General features: G+C 34.8%; 1 protein-coding gene across 2 annotated transcripts in view; it reads left to right on the forward strand.

Moving 5' to 3' along the window:
• Nucleotides 1–11,442: 11,442 nt before the first annotated feature.
• Nucleotides 11,443–21,241, forward strand: part of LOC138699535 (UDP-glucose 4-epimerase-like) — a 32,819-nt gene continuing 23,020 nt past the window's right edge. For both annotated transcript variants that reach the window (XM_069825503.1, XM_069825502.1), the window contains exons 1-4: nucleotides 11,443–11,580; nucleotides 15,357–15,607; nucleotides 16,921–17,034; nucleotides 19,126–19,302. In XM_069825503.1, coding sequence (XP_069681604.1) covers nucleotides 15,365–15,607; nucleotides 16,921–17,034; nucleotides 19,126–19,302 — 534 coding nt within the window. In that variant the 5' untranslated portion in view covers nucleotides 11,443–11,580; nucleotides 15,357–15,364. The remainder of the gene's footprint in view (nucleotides 11,581–15,356; nucleotides 15,608–16,920; nucleotides 17,035–19,125; nucleotides 19,303–21,241) is intronic.

Raw genomic sequence — 21,241 nt, forward strand, 5'->3', positions numbered from 1 at the left:
GCATGCTTCACATGTCAATTTTTAACATGCTTGCCTAGTATTAAAAGATAAATTTTTAGGATTAGCTGTCTAAATAGTATTTTATAGTGCATAATAGTAAGACATGGACTCACTTATAAATTATTTTGCTTAAGTAGATGTATGTAATGTAACATTAATTTTGCTGTTTCTTATTGTAAATATGATAATGATATGATAATATTATTGTCATCAATATCAATACCAGTTATGATATACTACCACATTCTTGTATATTATAAATGCAGCACATTGTTAGCCAAATGCCTAGAGCATCAGCTTTCCACGCTGGTAAGCCAGGTTCAAATGCCAGTAGGTCCAAATGGAATTTTTTTATGAACAAAGGCAGTGCTTGGTAATAGTTTTCGTGGGGAACTCCTGATCCTTCTGCCAGGTTTAGATCGTTAACCCATTAATATTATCATACTGATGCACTGTAGACCATTCCCCATGGTGCACAACAGGTAGTGCTTTACAGTGACAAAAAATAATATCATGTAGGCCTACAATATTGTTAAAACTTAGTCTCTGGTATTCATGTGTTGCTAAGCAAGAGAAATAGTTTTTGTGCAAGTAAAGGTTTATACAGGGTGTTCGCAACTTAATGCCCGACAATGCAGGAGGGTATTCCTTGATTCATTCTACAGCGATATTACCTAACATGTCCTAATCAAAAATCTAATAATTTCCGAGTTACAAGAACTTATAAGTCGGAACTTTGGACAACATTTTTGTAAGTAGTAAATGTGTCATTAAGGAAATAAAAGCAGAAGACATTGAGAACTAATCTGTTCTTTTATTACACGTACAAATCCTACACAGATCTGCTTACTTGGACGTGAAAATATCATTACAAACTTAACCAACACAGTCAGGTCTTCATAAGGTTCCATCAATTTGTTGCATTACAAGAGACAAAAAAAAAGTAAATAAATACAAAATTGCATTATACTGTACCAAACTACAGGTGAATCTGTGCACTGTTATTGCAGGTGGGGCTCGAAATGCATTCCTTGAGCATCCCTACACCAGACAGTTCTACGTAATAGTGAATGTGTGGCATTCGCAATAATGGCGGGATGAAGTCTGATGTGGTCTGCAGCACCATTGATGCTGATTAGTTGTGGATGGGCTATCGGCCAGTTACAGAGGAGGATCTCCGGGTTCTAGGTTCTGCACAAAATTATCATGATATCTCGTAGTATGTGCCAAACTGTGGTGTGCAGCAATTCGTCGTGTACTTATCCGTGGAGTTTCATTTATGATGTCAATAACTGCAGGCCTTAGGTCTTCAATTCAGTCTGGCTGCACTTCTTCGTGTTGTGCATGTAGGCTTGGGACATTTCCACGTTCAGCTAAATGGTGATATGTACGTGCAAATAATCCTGGATCTGGCTGTCTACGATCTGGAAACCATATCCGATATTCTCGCAACATTACCGACGCACAATCCATAAATGAACACAATATCAGCGTATTCTTGATGAGAATACACGAACGGCATTTTCACGATCACTGGGCACTGATAGCCCTGCACGACAAACTGCACTGCGAGCTGTTTACTGTCTCTAGTGGACCTTTTGCGATCGCTGCCTCACATAGTCTGATGTTCATAGTGCTTGGTGCCGCAAGAAGAGCCGGATATTCACAAGCCATTAACTTCTTAATGCTTCAATTTAATATAGGGGTATGCTAGGTTATATCGCTGTGGAATGAATCGAGGAATATGCTCCTGCATTGTCGGGCATTAAGTTGCGAATGCCCTGTATATATTCTACCTTCTCTAAAGCCAACACTAAAAATTATGAATATAACTGTGAACTTTTTTATGCTGCAGATCTATTTTTTGCTGTAATTGGAGACTAACTCCACGACTCTGACTACGAAACTATTGGGCCTGAGTTTAAATTCTGGTTGTGATAAGTTGCCTGATTTGTTTTTTCCTCAAGCAATGCGAAACAAATACCAAACAACTTTCAGCATTGAACTGTCGCCATCATTAAATTAAACTACATTTATCATTATGCAATAGTTTCAGGTCAACAAAGGATGCAGCAGGACATAGCACTGTTGACTTGTACACAGATGACATCATTCTGAGAATGTTGCAGAGCTCTCAGGGAAACGAGGAGTGTTAAACGCGGACTTTGTCCAAACTGAGTGCTGTGTAAACTGGATTGATAAATGGTACCAAATAATGAATCACTATACTCACAGGAATGCAGTCCTACAGACTAGAAACAATCATCCCTGCGATAGGAGTGGTAAACGCAATAAGCTTCGGCCTGTGATGTTAGTCTTCAGGGTCCTCCCGCATAGGGAGGAAGTGGGAAATTGGATACTAAGTATTATATATCTATCTATTTTCTTTATTTTAAAGAACTATAATCATTTGGGCGGCCGGGTAGCTCAGTTGGTAGAGCAGCTGGCTACGGACTGGAAGGTCCGGAGTTCGATCCCAGGTGGTGACAGGATTTTTTCTCGTTGCCAAACTTTCAAAACGGCCCCAAGGTTCACTCAGCCTTCTATAAAATTGAGTACCGGGTCTTTCCCGGGGGTAAAAGGCGGTCAGAGCATGGTGCCAACCACACCACCTCATTCTAGTGCCAAGGTCATGGAAAGCATGGGGCTCTACCTCCATGCCCCCCAAGTGCCTTCATGGCATGTTACGGGGATACCTTTTTACTATAATCATTATTAATTTAACTTTATTCTTGAGATGCAATGAATGCAATTTATCTATCCTATATCAAAATCATTAACTTCTTTCGGTATTGAAGATTGTATTATATATTTTTCAAAATCTTTTACATTCTATCCATTGATCATATATGATTTATTGTCCACACCTGTGGAGTAACGGTTAGCACGTCTAGCCGCGAAACCAGGTGGCCCGGGTTCGATTCCCGGTCGGGGCAAGTTGCCTGGTTGAGGTTTTTTCCGGGGTTTTCCCTCAACCCAATATGAGCAAATGCTGGGTAACTTTCGGTGTTGGACCCCGGAATCATTTCACCGGTATTATCACCTTCATCTCATTCAGACGCTAAATAACCTAAGCTGTTGATAAAGCGTCGTAAAATAACCTACTAAAAAAATATATGATTTATTCCCGGATTTGTTTATTCTTTTAGGCATATATATATATATATATATATATATATATATATATATATATATATACGTGTCAGTACATAAAATAATGTAATAGAAATATACAGCAATAACTTTGAAATCAATGAACATATTTTTATTGTTTGTTTTGTGAGAATTGTGTTGGAGTTTAGTTAACATAGTTACACAGTCTAGTATATACAGTCGCGAAGCTCTATACGTAGTAAATATGGAAACATTAGATAGTTGCTCACCCCTAGGATCGCTAATATCGCCTCATTACAGGCAATGCAAAATAGTACCGTCACAGTCTATTGTTCCTAGCACCCTCAAAACTCAAGCTTCGTGACTGTATATAGTAGACTGTGATAGTTACATAGTTTCCATAGTGTCTTTTGTTGGTCTCATGATGTCTAATCAGTATTCAGTTTTGGTCCAATTTTTTAAGCATACCTTGTCTGACTCTTTATATTATATTTCTGTTTCTTTCATGTAAGACCTGAAGATTCCTTACAGGCATTCTGTAGTCATTATCCTTTAGATATTCCCATGTAAAAAAATTAGCAGTGTTAAATCTGATGACCGCAGGGAGCAAGAAATCTCGCTTCATCAGAAAACAGCACTTGGCAAGAAATTGTTGTGTTGGTCCGGTCTAATCAACACATCCACGAGAAAATTAATTATTTTTTTCTTATCCTCTGCTTTTAAAGTCTACAAAGTTTCCACTGTGTATGGATAAAATTTAAGTGGATGGTTGATTGTGGAATTTGCAACTTGAGCTTCAGGTACACTGGATCTTCCTGGGCATGATGCCTTTTCTAAGCTACCAGTACCAGTTTCCATAAAACACTCATACCATAGTTTAATATGACGTCTAGAGGGTGCATGTAGACTCTTCTGAAGTTTCGTTGCACCTGTGTTATGGAGTTTGTCTGAATTAGTCACTCTATACAACGAGGATTTTGTTTCATACCTGTAATTTTTAAAATTGAAAATGACGCATACAGTTGACAGCAATGCTTAATTACCGCCAATTCATAAAATTTCCCAGCTTTTGTTGGCATGCTACAAAAAACAGAATTAAATTATTCTTATTAGCTTATTAGATTGTATTATTTTGTTACATTATTTTATGTATGCTGTATAAATCAGTATACCATTATGTTTAATCTTCACCTCAAACATACTTTTATATACTGTACCAATAAACACATTTACTATAAGATGTCGAACCTAATAAATCCCACTTTTTACACAGTCTTAAGCACTTTGCTATGAATTAAGTATAATATTCAAACCAATTTTATTATTTTCTTTACAGAGTTGAAATGCGCTTGAAGACTGAAAGAAAAACTGCATACTTGACTGATGCTATAAAAGGTATTTCTCTTTAAAAAAAATAGAAACAAACAGAATCTTACAAGTTCCACATACTGGATTTGGATTGTATAGGTCTGTTTTAATCATTTATTAACTATATCATTTGCTTAGTTATGTAGCACTTATGGAATTATAGTAAGATGTTTTTTATTTTACTTGGTTATCAACTACTAGGTTATTTAGCGTCGATAGAATTAGTGATAGCGGCGAGATTGTATTTGGCGAGATGAGGCCGAGGTATTGCCATAGATTACCTGACATATGCTTTACGGTTGGGAGAAACCTCAGAAAAAACCCAACCAGAATCAGCCCAAGTGGGAATCAAACCCATGCCCGAGTACAACTCTGGATCAGGAGGCAAACACTCTACTGCCTGAGCTACGCCAGTTGCTAGTAAGATGATATTTTTGTGGGATGAGCTCGCGGATTTGCCTAACATCTTCCGCAATTGGGAAAAATCTCGGAAAAAAACCCACCAGGTCAGGGGTTCCCAACTTTTTCAGACTATGCCACTCTTCACATGTCACATTTTCCATGCAATGCCTCTGTACTCAAAATTTAAAATTAAAAAAAATAATCTATTTTTAATTGTCGTTTACATTACAGGTTTTTAATCTTTTAAATGTAAACAAAATAGGAATAAAATTATATAACTGACAGAACTTAACAAATAACAAGAAATTGATGAAATAGGCTCTTTTTTTTTTGACCTCATGTGTACCATTTTTTCATAATGGCGAAACATTTTATCGTGTATTTATGATTTCATTTTCACTTTTTCACTAATATTTAAAAATGAGACATATAATAATAATAATAATAATAATAATAATAATAATAATAATAATAATAATAAATAATCTGTGGCGCTACAGCCCGTGAAGGGCCTAGACCGACCAGACGGCTTCTGGCCTCACGCCCACATGCCGAAGCAGAGGTGGACGATCATCCAACCAGAATGGAGGTATCGTGTGGTTAGCACGATGATCCCCCCCCAGCCGTTATAGCTGGTATTCACAACCGGATTTCGCTACCTATCGTAGCTCCCCAAGTGCATCACGATGCTGGGTGGGCACCGGTCCCATACACTGGCCGAAATTTCATGAGAAAATTTCTTCCTCCATGAGGAACCGAACCAACGCGCATTCTGTAACGCGAGTCCTAGGCGGGATGCCTTAGACCGCGACGCCACGGCGTGGGACAAATGAGACATATTCATACATGAAACCTGTTCTGGATTTTGTTTTATCTCCTCTGTTGTAGGACTTACACACCAGTTTCTGTAGGGGAAGGGTTGATTCTATGGACCACAAACATTAGACATGGACATGAGCCTCCCCTAGCCTGGAGTTAACAGAGTGTAGGGGTCTCCACATACACACACAGGACAGAATATTAACGAAAGACATCCATCCATGTCCGAGGTAGGATTCGAACTCACGAGCCTTCAGACCATGTCGCCTATTGGGATACTCCTTCGTTCTGAAAGTGTCATTAAATAAAATAAATGCTGCTACCACCATCATCACCTCTCTCTCTCTCTCTCTCTCTCTCTCTCTCTCTCTCTCTCTCTCTCTCTCTCTCTCTCTCTCTCTCTGTTTCTTGCAGCTCAAGTCAGACGAATTCGAATTTCGCATAATGAGGATTGATATTCCCAACCAAAAGTAAACAAGTTATAGAATAACCTCGAGAGTAGGGATGGCAACACGAGGGTTGGAGCTTTGGTGGCCTAGTGCGCATTCTTCTGCCTTTCTCCTTTATTCAACGTAAATATTCATAGTGCAATTAAAACTCATTTCAAAACACTACAAACCCAATTTACTCATCATTTTATTATTTCGGAATATGTATGATAAGAACTTTCTGTGTTAAATTTTTACATACATACTAATACTATACAAAGGAATCAAAAGACAGATCCAAAACCTACATCAACACATAAACAAAATACATCCAAAGCTACACTACACATTAGAAATTGAAAACAACAAATCCATAAATTTTCTAGACATCACAGTAACAAAAGTAGACAACAAACACACATTCAAAGTATATAGAAAACCCACAACAACAACAACACACATACACAACAAATCCAACCACCCCACACAACGCAAACAAGCTGCATTCCGAACAATGGTACACAGACTACTCAACATACCAATGAACCAACAGGATTACAACGAAGAACTAAACACAATCAAATACATAGCACAAGAAAACGGATACAACCCTAACATAATAGACAACATAATACGTAAGACAAAACAAAACCACAAAAAAAAACAGAAGAATACAACACAAACACAAGAACACAAAAAATACATCATACTAACATACGAAAACAAAAACACACATAAAATTGCAACCTCATTCAAGAAATTAAATTACAACATCGCATACAGAACAAATAACACTCTACAAAAATATCTCAACACACAAACAACACAAACAAACAAATACAACCACACAGGCGTATACAAACTCAAATGTAACACCTGCAACAACTTCTACATAGGACAGACAGGCAGATCATTTCAAACACGTTACAAAGAACACATCACAGCCATAACAAAATTACAAAACACCTCCACATATGCAGAACACATCACAAATGCCAACCACACCTACAGAGACATCAACACAGACATGGAAATACTGAACATCCAACCAAAAAGCCAGAAACTCAACACACTAGAATAATATGAAATTTACAGACACACGAAAACACACCCCAACGAAATTCTCAACACACAACTCAATTTCAAAACACATACACTCTTTGGCTATACACTAAGAACGCACCCTCACAGGAAACAAGAGGCGCCAAGACCAACAACGACCATTTCTGAAGATGACCCAAAATAGGTCGAAACATGTTAACAAGGTACGTTAAAATTTAACACAGAAAGTTCTTATCATACATATTCCGAAGTGATACAGTGTTAAAAGTTGTGTAATCAAGTTGTATTTTATTATTCTTATACTTAGCTCAAATTTTCTTTAGCAAAGCATTTGTTATTGCTATGCATAAACTAACAATACTCACGTTTTAATTTGTTAAATCTGGCGTGTTTTAACTTCGCGTATAGGTTAATCAGTATGCCTACTGTTATTCGAATTAGAAGTATGTTATCTGTGATAACAGAACAGTTCTAGTGCTGTGGGACACAAACAAGGAGGGTTCCCCACCTGACTGCCCTCAAATTTAAATTCCTAGTGCCGCTACTATTTCGTACTTGTTAAAAATGGAAATGGGCGTAATTTGTACCAAAGAATCTGAACTGTGAGCATTGTCGTTTACTCAACCAGTTAGGCTAATTATAAGATTGATAAATGAAGGAAAGAGTTTTGAATTCATTAATCACCTGTCTGTAACACCTGAACAAATTGTGACTTGTATTTCATTGTGATGTATAGCCTATTTTTCTTCACCTTCAGAAGGTCAAAGTAAAGGAAAAGTGTTCCTGAAACTGTTTCTTGTTTCATCTTTAGGAGGAATGTCATGCCTTCCTAGAAGAAAATTTATAGCTGTGATATTACCAGTATTGCAATTTTTGTCCACTCTTAATTTCGACGAATAGATTGGCAATATGAACTATGTACTCTTCAAGATATTTAGCCTGCAAAGATTTAAATAAAAACGGGTTTAATCACAACTACACTTTCTATTGTTACTATGGCCGAACCAATTTTGGGTTCTTTCTTCGGAAATGTTATTATCGAACTTAATTCCTTTATTGCTAAATTGAATTCCTAATATAAATTTTGTCAATTATTTTTTGGCGTCTCAGCATACATAATAATGTGTTTCTTCGCTTAGGTCTAAATTTCAGCGTTACTAATGCGGGAAAAGTTGTTTTTTTTTGGGGGGGGGGGCTTTTGGCGTGTTGTCTTCTGCCTATACTCGTTAGATGCTGCTGCTGCAGTTCCCGCAAAATGGAAAGGCACCTTTTTAAAAGGATCTCGAAATTTCCTGATTTAATTAATTTATATTTTAGTTCTCACTTTATTGTATTCTGGGATTGTTGTTGCAGTGACTTAGACATATATATACATTAGTGATTCAAAATACTCCAAGAGATGACTGTAGGAAGGGTAAATCCCTTTTTTTTCCTCCGGCCTCCAACTACCACTCTATATACATTTCTGGATTCATCCATAAGTGCTACATGCCCTGCCCATCTCAAACATCTGGATTTAATGTTTCTAATTTTCAGGTAAAGAATACACTGTGTGCAGTCCTGCATTGTGTAACTTTCTCCATTCTCCTGTAACTTCATCCTGTTTAGCCCCAAATATTTTCCTAAGCACCTTATTCTCATACACTCTTAGCCTCTGTTTCTCTCTCAAAGTGAGAGTTCAAGTTTCACAACCATACAGAACAACCGGTAATATAACTTTTATAAATTCTAACTTTCAATTTTTTTTAGAGCAAACTGGATGACAAAAGCTTCTCAGTTGAATAATAACAGGCATTTCCTGTATTTATTCTGCGTTTAATTTCTTCTCGATTGTCATTTATATTTGTTACTGTTATTCCAAGATATTTGAATTTTTCCACCTTTTCGAATGATAAATTTCCAATTGTTATATTTTCATTTTGTACTATGTTCTGGTCACGAGACATAATCATATACTTTGTCTTTTCGGGATTTACTTCCACTCCTATATCATTACTTGCTTCAAGTAAAATTCCCGTGTTTTGCCAAATCGTGTGTGGATTTTCTCCTAACATATTCACGTCATCCGCATAAACCTGTGTATGAATATTACAACCATATGAAAAACTGAATTTGAGAAAAATTTGACTTGTGAGGTTTCTGCAATTCACGATTAAAATATTATCGAGAGATAAACAAACGCAGATGAGTTGTAAGGATTAAAATAAATCCTCAATTCAGCCAATGTCAGAAGTAACAGCGAGAAAGTTAAAGAAACCCAAAACATGTGACATGAATAAAGGCGCCGCGTAAAATAATAGAGACTGATTGAATTTCAATTGATCTGGATTGGTTGAATGAAAGTGAAAATGACCAGTACTCTCAAATAAGTAGGTAGCAAAAGTAGTGCGCACAGCTGACAGAGGAGGAGGATTAAGATGAATCAGTGACAAACGCAATGTTCGTGAATGAATTTATACTTCCATACCCATGTTATATACAGGATGTTTAAAAAATAGAGGGCATAATTTCAGGTATGTATTCCCCATATCTAGATAATACAAAAAGTTCATTACAACATGTGTCCGGAAATGCTTGGTTCCCGAGTTATGCATGGCCTTCAAAACAGTGATATTCATCAGAATGTTTTTCTTCCCGCAGGCAGTTGCCTTTACAGCAGATGTCCAAAATGTCCACCTCCTGCTTGAATACAGGCTTCACATCGATGTCCCATGGACTTGCGAACACGATCCCAAATTGCAGGAGTATTGCGTATTTCCTCACAACCTGCCACAATTCGATTCCGAAGGGATTCCATGCCAAACACTGGAGACGAATACACCAAAATGGCCCCACAAGTAGAAATCGATAGGGTTGAAATCAGGTGAGTATGGAGGCCAAGCAATTGGACCACCTCTACCTATCCATCGATCAGGGTACCTCTCCTGGTACAAACGACGAGCCAGCGCAGCATTGCCGTCCGCCTTACCGTACATGAAGTTCACTTCTGTCAGCTTCTGATTTGAGTACATGTCGCACAGTACAACGCCAAACACAACACTCAATGTACCCTTTTCCTCGGAATTAACTGTCAGAGTGTCCTCTGTTAATACCTGCTGTAAAGGCAATTATCTGCAGGTAGAAAAACGTTCCGACGAATATCACTGTTTTGAAGGCCATAACTCGGAAACCAACCATTTCCGGACACATGTTGTAATGAACTTTTTGTATTGTCTACATATGGGGAATACATACCTGAAATTATGCCCTCTATTTTCGAAACACTCTGTATATTAGCATTATTTTGTTAATGTGTATTAGTTTTAGAACTGTTTTTAGTATTAATTTGACGTGTCCAACATCATCCTGTACGATCATTAGGACGAAATAAAATACATATACATACATACATACATACATACATACATACATACATACATATTTCGTTCTTCTTTGGAGTTAATAAATTTGAGAAACCTCATAACTCATGAACTTCATGACCGCTGTCATACAATCATAGTGCATATCTATTTCCCGACCATGATAAATACAATATTCTTATATTTATGTTATATTCATTTAAATATATTAAATCAAATATAGTACTGTAATTTTATAAACAAGTTTGTTTGCGTTATGTATTTACTTGTCACTCGGATACAAGATATAATCGGACATCACAGATGTGTTCAATGACATCTGCTGGCAACTATTTGCCCATTTCTGAGGGTTTATTGTATATAAATTGGACTTTAAACTTTCCGTTATATAAATGTTGCTTCCATCTAAATGTGTATTCATATTAAAAAAAAAATACAATAAAAACTACCGGTATTGAAAGTAGTACCTTAAGATTAATAGCGTGCAATGTCTGCAGTAAAACTAGTTCGCTTCGTCTGAAACAATAACCGCAGGCATGTTACATTTTTGTTGTGTTACTGACACTTCTCTGAGAAGAGAAGTACTGTATAGCCTATAATGTGAATTAAGGCGCCCGTCATTTAGAAGTCTGGAAGTGTACTAGGGGGAAAGAGTTTCATAGTCTCTAAAGCTGAATTTAGTTAAGTTATATTAAGAGGGGTGATAAATGTAGGATTAGAAATGTAACGTTTAGCAATGTAATAAAAACTGTGTAATGAAATTGTACCGATTTTTGTCTGCCGTAGTTCGAAGTCCCATTGGTGTTCCTGTCGCTTTACGTACGCTCAAGGCTATTCCCTGCCACATTACAAGGAACCTGATTTTTTGCTCTCGCTATATTAAACGGAAATGCAACATGGCAACATCGCCCGGTGATGTGCTGGAGTGGGAACCATAAAGCTAGCAAGAAGACACGGCGCCTCTTCGCAGGATTCTCCAGTGCCTCTCCAGCTCTTGGATAGAGAGGACGGACGTCGCAACACGGACGGTGAGTTTTATATCACGTCGTAAGTCATACGAAAGAGAAAGGACAAATTGTGGGTGTGAAGGCTGGAGGAAAGACTGTGGCTTGTTTTCAGTAAAGTGAACTCATGCAGTGTATGACATTTGCAGATTGTACTGTAGTGACTGCATTTTGCTGTCATCGTGAATCGAACAGTACGTCATAATACGCCGAGAAAGTGTCCTTCGTTACGTAAAGATACTACATGAGTAATTAGTGATTAATAAACGTCCTTCATCGCTTCATTTTCAATATTAGCACAGGAGACTAAACAGAAACATCAGATCATCAATTACGAAAGCGCTGGCTGGCACTGCGTCATCCCCTAGTTGCCAAACGTGGGGGAATTGCGTAAAAAATAAATTTCGTGTTGCGCATGGAAATTGGTCGTGCAGTCACGTTACGGAGATATGAATGACGGGCGTAGAGACGACCTCCTTTTTTTATTACAGCAATTGCCTAATGAAATGCTTTCATTTTCGCAAATGTCTTTTACAGTCCGTTAAATTGATACCTTAAAGTGTGCAATTTTAAGAACGACAGTCTGCATAAATAACCGGAGGACGTGTCCAGTTCCCGTGTTCTTCACTATTGACTACCTAATAAATTACGAATCTCGCCTGCGGGCATTTGGATATCGGCCTATGAAACAGTCAAGGTCATTCCTCCGAAGCCAAGGGCAGTGCCCCCAATTACCCGTCTGCCACATAACAATGTTGACATAGTCATTTTGAATTCTTTTAAGCCAGTAATGATTTCGCTACACTTAATGTTATTTGTGCCTAATTTTGTAATTACTGAGTAACTTGTGTTGCAAATAATTTTGTTAATAGAATAATATTTATTGCATGTTACTGCTCATAGATGTAAGTTAGATATATATTGAGTTATCAATAATTCGTTAATAATCATTTTCATTCTTCAGTCACTGTTTTTACATTTATCATTTTAATGTTTTGCGAAGTTCTTTTGTTTCAGTACATTTCATGATATTAGATTAAGTAATCAGCCTTCCTGTGTTTAAAGGAACAGGTTCGCATTTGAATATTTTGTCCCATACATTTTAAACGGCCAAAAAACAATGCGTAGGCCGTGTTTGTTCCTTGTTTTATTATGATCCATAAATAACTTATCATGTTTTAGAAATTAAATAATAGTTGAGTCAATAAATAGCCTAAAGGCTATTAAAGGTTCTATAGCTATTTTTAGACATCATTCGTATAGCCAGATATAATGTTTTATTTCAGTGGTTTTAACATTTTTGTTATATATTTATGCATAATGCTTTATTGTTTTGTAATTGCTACTTTATTTTTGCTCAGGTTAACATATTCATTTTATTAATTTCCTTCTTTTTTTACACCTTTTGTTCATTATTCTGTGTCTTCATGGCAACTTCTCCTTGTAGAAGAAGAAGAATAAAATAATAATAATAATAATAATAATAATAATAATAATAATTGTAATCAACCATAATGATTGATCTTATCACAATGCGCTATCTTTAAGGGAATTTATTGAGCTTTCCAATTCCAGTGCACATTTGGTCCTCTTGTGCACAGTCCTTCAGATCTCTTTTATAGATAAAACTTTTCTGGATTCAGTTGTTTGGAGCAGTCAGACATAATGAGCCCCAAAAAGTAGGCGACCCTCTGGTTATACTTATTTGCCCTGATGAGGGAACCTGTATGTAGTTCCGAAACGGAAATGTCGAGTTTCAGGATATGGTGGATTACCCAAAAGTCTATTTCTGAGTGTTATTTTTATTTTCAGTAAAAAAAAAAAAAAAAAAAAAAAAAAAAAAAAAAAAAAAAAAATCTTGGGCTTTTCTCCCCCAAACAAACAATTTTAATGATGCCTCTGCTATAACTCCCTTAATAATAATAATAATAATTATTATTATTATTATTATTATTATTATTATTATTATATAAATAATAAAAGTAAGTTAAACTATACTCAAGAATTTGAAGAGGACAATCTGAAGTAATGTAGCCTACACAGAGTTAAATACATCTAAATAAAAAGTGCATTATTATGATTTTATTATGTAAATAAAGGAATAGTGCAGTGTGAAATGGATAGATAACATCAATTTTAAAATTGGCTATATAAAGAGTTCTCTTTATAGTGGTCATACCAATAAATGCGTGGAGAAAATAATCGTAATTATTAACATTATAAAACTTCTCTACATGACTGTGCTTTCAAACTGAACCAATTTTATCATGAACTACATAATTATTCTACAATAAAACGTAACCGGTATTAAACAGTAGTCCTACTCTTCTTTCCACACCACTCATTCGATGGATTGCGTACTATAACAGTACATTAATAATTATGTAGCAATAGTCTGCAATTTACACTCTTAGCACATTACGTTCCTCTCTTGGGAAGAAGATTAAAATTAAATTAATTTCACTTAACGATCCCTTGGTATTACTGTACTTCTATTCTGCACGAAATCGTTGCTTCTTTGTCATTGTTACCTGCATCTCATGATTGCTCTTACTCTGTACAGTTCTTCCAGATTGTAAGTACGGTATTCATTCATTCATTCATTCATTCATTTTATTCCATAGATCTTACATGAGCAACGAAGCTTTAAGATGTGGAAGAAGTCAAAATTGTACAATATTACAATTACAATTTTTACAAATTTTTATAGTTTTACAATTTAGTAATTTTCTACAATTTTTACAATTTTGTGCAATTTTTTACAATATTTTGGCGAGATGTAGTGAGATGAGGTGAGATCCGAGGATTCGCCAAAATATTACCCGGCATTTGCCTTTTGGTTTGGGGAAAACCTCGGAAAAACCCAACCAGGTAATCAAATCAAAGGGGGGTAATCTAATCAGAGGGGTATACATTTGTTGACTTTGAAGTATACGTATTACACATTGGAAAGGAATGTTCTGAAGCACTATCAACAAATTTTATTCTCACAAATCAACTTATTTGAACAGCCTTTCTGAAACTAACATTTTTCCCAATGAATGCCGTCTTCTAAATTAGTGCTTCAATAGCTTTTCATTCTCATATTCTCTTTTCACCTTTTTCGAAACTAATTCACCCACCATTCATCAGTAACAAAAATTAAACTCAAAATTAAATCTTAATACACTTAAGTTAATTCTTATTATTTTTCTTCGAGCATTGGTAGTCTGTTGGAGCTGCAATTGTTCAAGCTATTTTTTCTTTGGTCATCTCATTTCTCCATCCTTTTAGTCTGTAATTAAAAATCTGATGTGAGGTTTTTCGGTATTTACACTGTCAGCTCTGAGCTTCATTATCAGGAAAGGCAGGGACATGGGGACACTTAATTTATTGGCTCCATTACTAAGAGCTATTTCCTAAGACAAAGTTCGGATGAAGTAAAAGACAAATCCTGGCAAATTTTATTGATTAATCCCAAGATAATCCCTCAAAAGCCACGTAAATCTGCTGTTTTGATGTTCAGGTTGATAACCATCTGCACAGGATAGGAATTTCCCATAAATCCGCCTGTGTATTGTGTGATGTAAATGAGGAGATGAAGATGGAACACATCAAAAGATGCACATCTTTGTGTTTTAATAAATTAAACAATTTATATTTTTGTTCTATTCAATCTTTGCTCCTGAATAGGCACATAAAATTGTTTTCAAAAACACAATTTCATTTCTTTTCTTTTATATTTTAGCGTTCTCTTAAAAATGCCACACATGTGATTTAATTTTGAATTTGATTTTTATATATTCTTTTTTCTGTTCCAGGTAACACCATGTCGAACTGGAAAACTGTGTTTGTCACGGGAGGTGCGGGGTACATTGGCAGTCACTGTATTGTGGAGCTGCTGGAGGCAGGCTATGACGTCATCACTGTTGACAACTTCGCCAACTCTGTGAATGGTGAGCAAGGAGAGGCACCAAGTCTGAAGCGGGTGGAAAACATCACTGGGAAAAATGTCACATTTTACAAATGTGATCTTCTTGACAAGCCACACCTCATCAAGATTTTCAGCGAAGTAAGTATACTTAAAATCCTTGTGTGTGTGTTTTTATTTATGTAATGTTTTTTTATTTCATTTATTATTATTATTTGGTTGCAGTCTGTTACAATGTTGAATGACAGCTATGACTTCCAGTCATATACCGGTAGCTATCATTCGCTTGTTGATGTATACAATTTTATACATACATAGCTAGGTCTACTTACATTACATACACACATTTTAAAATTTATTTACATTTCTTTTAACTTATTTATTTCTCACATTCACTTTTTTTTGTACTTTTCAAAACTATGTTTCTAGGGATTTTTTTTTTTGTCTGTTCATTTGTAATTCTTTATATTTTGGCTAATACATTCATTACTAAAATGCGGTCATTCCTTTTTCATAAAACTATGTTCACTCCAGTCTATCTTAACACATTTTAATAATATATTTCGCCACATAATGTACATGTCATTTTCTATATTATCACTAAAACCTTTCATTTTCCACACTTCTAACATAATCTAGCATTTCTATTGCATATTGTTAGAGACACCCGATTTTCGTGAATGGATTTTTTCACGAATTTCTGCCAATTGAGTAAAGAGAGTTAAAATTGTTATAGGTATGAACAAGACTCGTTCTGCAATTTTGTAGTAAAGTTTTGATTTTCATGTAACTAAACAGTTGTTGTTTTTCTGTATCAGTACACCTTTATCTTATACAAAATATTGTTTTCACTTTCATGATTTTTTCTCCACAGCTGTGCCAGTCCAGTTTTATCAAGTTCATTTTTTAAGTGCTAGCCCAATTTATTTTATTGCCATTCATTACCACATATCTATAACAAAACTTAACAATCTGGTTATTTTCTATTTTTTAAATCCTATTTTCTATTTTGTGACTTTATTTCTTCATTAGCTGTTTGTCATATAGATCTTGTAATTCTGTATTTGCTTTTATAAAACTCTAGGTATATAATAGAATAGTGTTCTTTATTGAATAAAAGGAAAAATTGTGACGGTGTCGTGTATAGTTCCTTGGGTAGCTCAGTCGGAAGAGCGTTCGCGCGCTAAGCGAAGGGTCCCGGGATCGATACCCGGCCCCGTAACAATTTTTCCTTGAAATTATTCAAACCTGCTTTACAGGGAGCTACTACTTGAAAGCCAGATTTGTATAAAGTGTTCTTTATTGTTTAGTAATTTATTGTAAAATGGATTTTAAATAAATAAAATTGTAGTACTTATTATTTTCTGTAATATATCTTTGTGCCAGTAATTTTAACAAGTTTTTGAAGATTTCTTGAATGTGTTTCTGATTGGTGTGTGTTCTATCCATTTCAGCACAAGATTGATTGTGTAATCCATTTCGCAGCAATGAAAGCAGTTGGAGAATCGATGCAAGATCCTCTTCTGTACTACAAGAATAATCTCGTAGGAACCATAAACTTGCTAGAGGTACGTACATTGTCATTCCATTAATGAGACTGTTGCATCATAAATGGATTGCAATTACATTGCATTACATCTCTTTTTTTAGTGTGTACCGTAAACTGGGGTTACTTTGAACATAGAGGAAACTTTGACCATTTTTAACAAGTGCAGCATGTAGAAACTTAAATATGATTTTCTGAAAAAATGGTCAAAGTTTCCTCTGTGTTCAAAGTAACCCCAGTTTATGGTACCATATTTTCTGAATATTTCGCTTTATCGAATAAGCCACACACCCCAATTCTGAAAAGAAAAGAAGCAAAGAAAAAAACTTTCAACAATTATATTCACGAGAAATTAAAAACAATTAAACACAAATACAGTTAAGTTGACAATAAATTTTATTTTGGAACAGAACTCATTTCAGACCCATTCTATGCGTATGTACTGCACACATGTCAGTTGTCTTTCTTAATCAGCTGTATAAATGATATCCTGCACCATTAATAACACGCATCAGTAAATTAAATACCTTCATTTTGTATGATACTGAAAGTTTATTTCAGGTCAAGATGCTATTTATGATTTACTTCAGCATTTGAGCTTTATTTTAAATTTTTATTTTGCTTGTAATTTCTTTTATTAAAGGATTCTTACGACTAGTTTATAAGGAGTAAATTAATCAGCCAATCAATCAATCAATCAATCAATCAATCAAGAGGAATGTGTTGAACTACTTTTGTCTTTAGCATTCTTAGACTATATTTCTCTTAGACTATGAGAAGCTACTATCAGATACTAAAATGCAGTCTTAAGTTATTTTGTTTTACTGGTGAAAATGACAGAAAAAAAACAAGGAAACATTCTCTCTGACTTTATCTTTTTACTTTAGTCATGGTTTTAATTATTATTATTATTATTATTATTATTATTATTATTATTATTATTATTATTATTATTATTATTATGTTTCTATTTTTTAGCAGTTTCCTCAATTGTGAAGTTTTGCTCAGTAGAAAAAGATACAAATTCAAAATTGCAAATGTAATTAGGAAAGACAAATTTCTGCTAAAAATGTATTCATTCATAATGTTAATGCCCAAGGGCAGGTCTTTCACTGCAAACTCAATTTTTTCTATTTTCTGCCTTCCTGTTAGTTTCCACATATTATGGTCCATGCATCTTAATGTTGTCTATCATCTGATATCTTCTTCTGCCCCAAACTTTCCTTCCATTCACCATTCCTTCCAGTGCATCCTTCAGTAGGCAGTTTCTCCTTAGCCAGTGACCCAGTCAATTTCTTTTCCTCTTCCTGATCAGTTTCAGCATTATTTTTTCTTCGCCCTCTCTTTCCAACATAGCTTCATTTCTTATTCTCTCCATTTCACAAGCTCCATTCTTCTCCATATCCACATTTCAAATGCTACTAGTCGTTCCTCTTCACTATGTCGTAATGTCTATGTTTCTGCCCCATACAATATCACTCTCCACAGAAAGCACTTCACTAGTCTCTTCCGTAGTTCTTTTTCCTGAGGTCCGCAGAAGATGCTCCTTTTTCTGTTAAAAGTTTCCTTTGCCATTGCTGTCCTCCTTTTCACTTCTTGGTAGCAGCTCATGTTACTGCTTATAGTACACCCCAAGTATTGCAAGGTGTCCACTTGTTCTACTGCCTCATTTCGAATTCGCAAGTTTACCTTTTTTGGTTTTTTTCTGATAACCATGATCTTCGTCTAGTTTGGATTTATCTTCACCCCATACTGCTCACAGCTGTCAGTTAGCTCCAGTAGCATGTCTCTTAGTATCGTCCCCTTTTCTGCTGACAATGCCATATCATCAGCAAATCTTATGCACTTCATTCTTCTTCTTCCTCCTGTCATCCCCTCCCATGTTCAGAAAACAGTTCTTCACTAAATCCTCCAAGTAGATGTAGGTGATAAAGGACATCGTTGTCATACTCCTCTCCCTGTTCCACTTTCCTTTGACATTTCTTCTCCTATCCTGGCTCTAATCAAGAATGTGTTATTTTATTTAATTCATATAGAGGCTTGTATTTGACTCCAATACATTTGCAAGTGTCTTTATTACAGTTTTGTCTGTAGGATTTTTCTTTGCATACAGGTAATGAAAATGCATGGCTGCTACCAACTAGTGTTCTCCAGCTCCTGCACTGTATACGGTAATCCAGATGTCCTCCCTATCACAGAGGATCACCCTACAGGCAATGTCACTAATGTATATGGTCGTACCAAGTTCTTCATTGAGGAAATGTTGAAAGACATATCCGCAGCAGAAAAGGTATGTCATTAATTCATTATACAGATTATACCATTGGTGTTTGCTTCTTGTCATGCTGTAAAAAGAAACCACATTCTTTAAATTTTAAGTACCGTGACTATTTCTGTAAATGCCCTTCAATCATATTAATTAATGCACACTTTACAATGTAGACTTTTTATTAAATAATGATAATAAATAATAATAATAATAATAATAATAATGATAATAATAATAATAATAATAATAATAATAATAATAATAATAATAATAATAATAATAATAGCTAATAATCTATTCTAATAATAAATCTGTAGCCGAAATTTTTCTGGTAATTTTCGATTTTCCAAAAATAATTGGTCCTAACATATATAATTAACCACCCTGAAACCGAAAATCGATTTTTTGAAATTTTTGTTTGTATGTCTGTCTGTCTGTCTGTATGTTTGTTTGTTACCTTTTCACGCGATAATGGCTGAACGGATTTCGATGAAAATTGGACTATAAATTAAGTTCGTTGTAACTTAGATTTAAGCCAATATGGCATTCAAAATACATTATTTAAAATGGGGGCTTATAAGGGGGCCTGAATTAAATAAATCGAAATATCTCGCTTATTATTGATTTTTGTGAAAAATGTTACATAACAAACGTTTCTTTAAAAATAATTTGCGATAAGTTTTATTCCTTGAAAAATTTTGATAGGACTGATATTTAATGAGATAAATGAGTTTTAAAATTAAAATAACTGCCATCTAAGGCCGTGTAATGAATTAAAAAACAAATGACTTCGTCTATAAGGGGCCTTGGACAGCAACAATCGAAAGCTATGAAAGATAGCCTACAGAGAATGTTTCTGTGTTTGTATGAAGTAATATCGGAAGTTAAATTAAGCGATTTGTATAATTAATTGGAAAGTGTAGTTTCTCTAGATGGGCATAATGCTATAATGTTATTACAGTAACTTCTGATAAAATATAATATAATATAATATAATATAATATAATATAATATAATATAATATAATATAATATAATATAATATAATATAATATGTAATATTATATAATATAATTTAAGTTATTTGAAGGGTTCAGAACCATAGTGGGCCAAGCGCCATTTACTGAATACGTAGAAAACAAGGGTTAAAATTAAGTTATTACCATAATTCAATGGAAACCTAGAACAAGTAAAATAAAATATACACATTAAATCTAAATGATGTCAATCTTCATTAAACTATGGTTGCATGTAATAAAAATTAAGAAACATGTTAAAGGAATTGTCATTGCACCAAATGAGTGTCTCTGGACCAAAATGATCGCATTTTAATTATTTGGATGCAATTTAAATTAAGTAACATATTAAACGAGAGAATTCAATATCCAATACAATGGCCAACACCTTCCTAGGACTTATGAATCCAAATATCTTGGAGTTATTTTCCATAGTAAGTTAACATGGAGCAACCATTTGAAATACATTTCTGAAAAAGCTCGTAAAAGATTCTCCCTTCTAAAAAGACTAGCAGGAAAGAAATGGGGATGCTCTAGGAATACTTTGAACACTACATACAAAATGTTTATACAGCCAGTGCTGACATACTGCGGAGAAATTTTAATTACTTCACCTTTCATAAACGACATAGAATATGTTCAAAACCAAGCTCTCAGACTCATTACTGGTGGAATCAAAACAACGCCAATAGATTCTATGAGATTCCTCACTAATATTAACAGCATCAAAATGACAATAGAAGAAAAAGCACTGATTCAATATGAAAAACTTATCAGATTACCAGGTAACAACTGGCATTCATACAGTCCTCTTTGTAGATTGAAAATTCAAAAAAGTTTCATATCCATGAAATCAATATCCCGAATTTAAAAGAAAACTTACAAATTAAACCAAACCCTTTAACTCTATTAAATATTGAATATAATCTAAATTTAACAGAATAA

The sequence above is a fragment of the Periplaneta americana genome, chromosome 5 (assembly GCF_040183065.1).
Source record: "Periplaneta americana isolate PAMFEO1 chromosome 5, P.americana_PAMFEO1_priV1, whole genome shotgun sequence".
NCBI classification, from domain to species: domain Eukaryota; kingdom Metazoa; phylum Arthropoda; class Insecta; order Blattodea; family Blattidae; genus Periplaneta; species Periplaneta americana.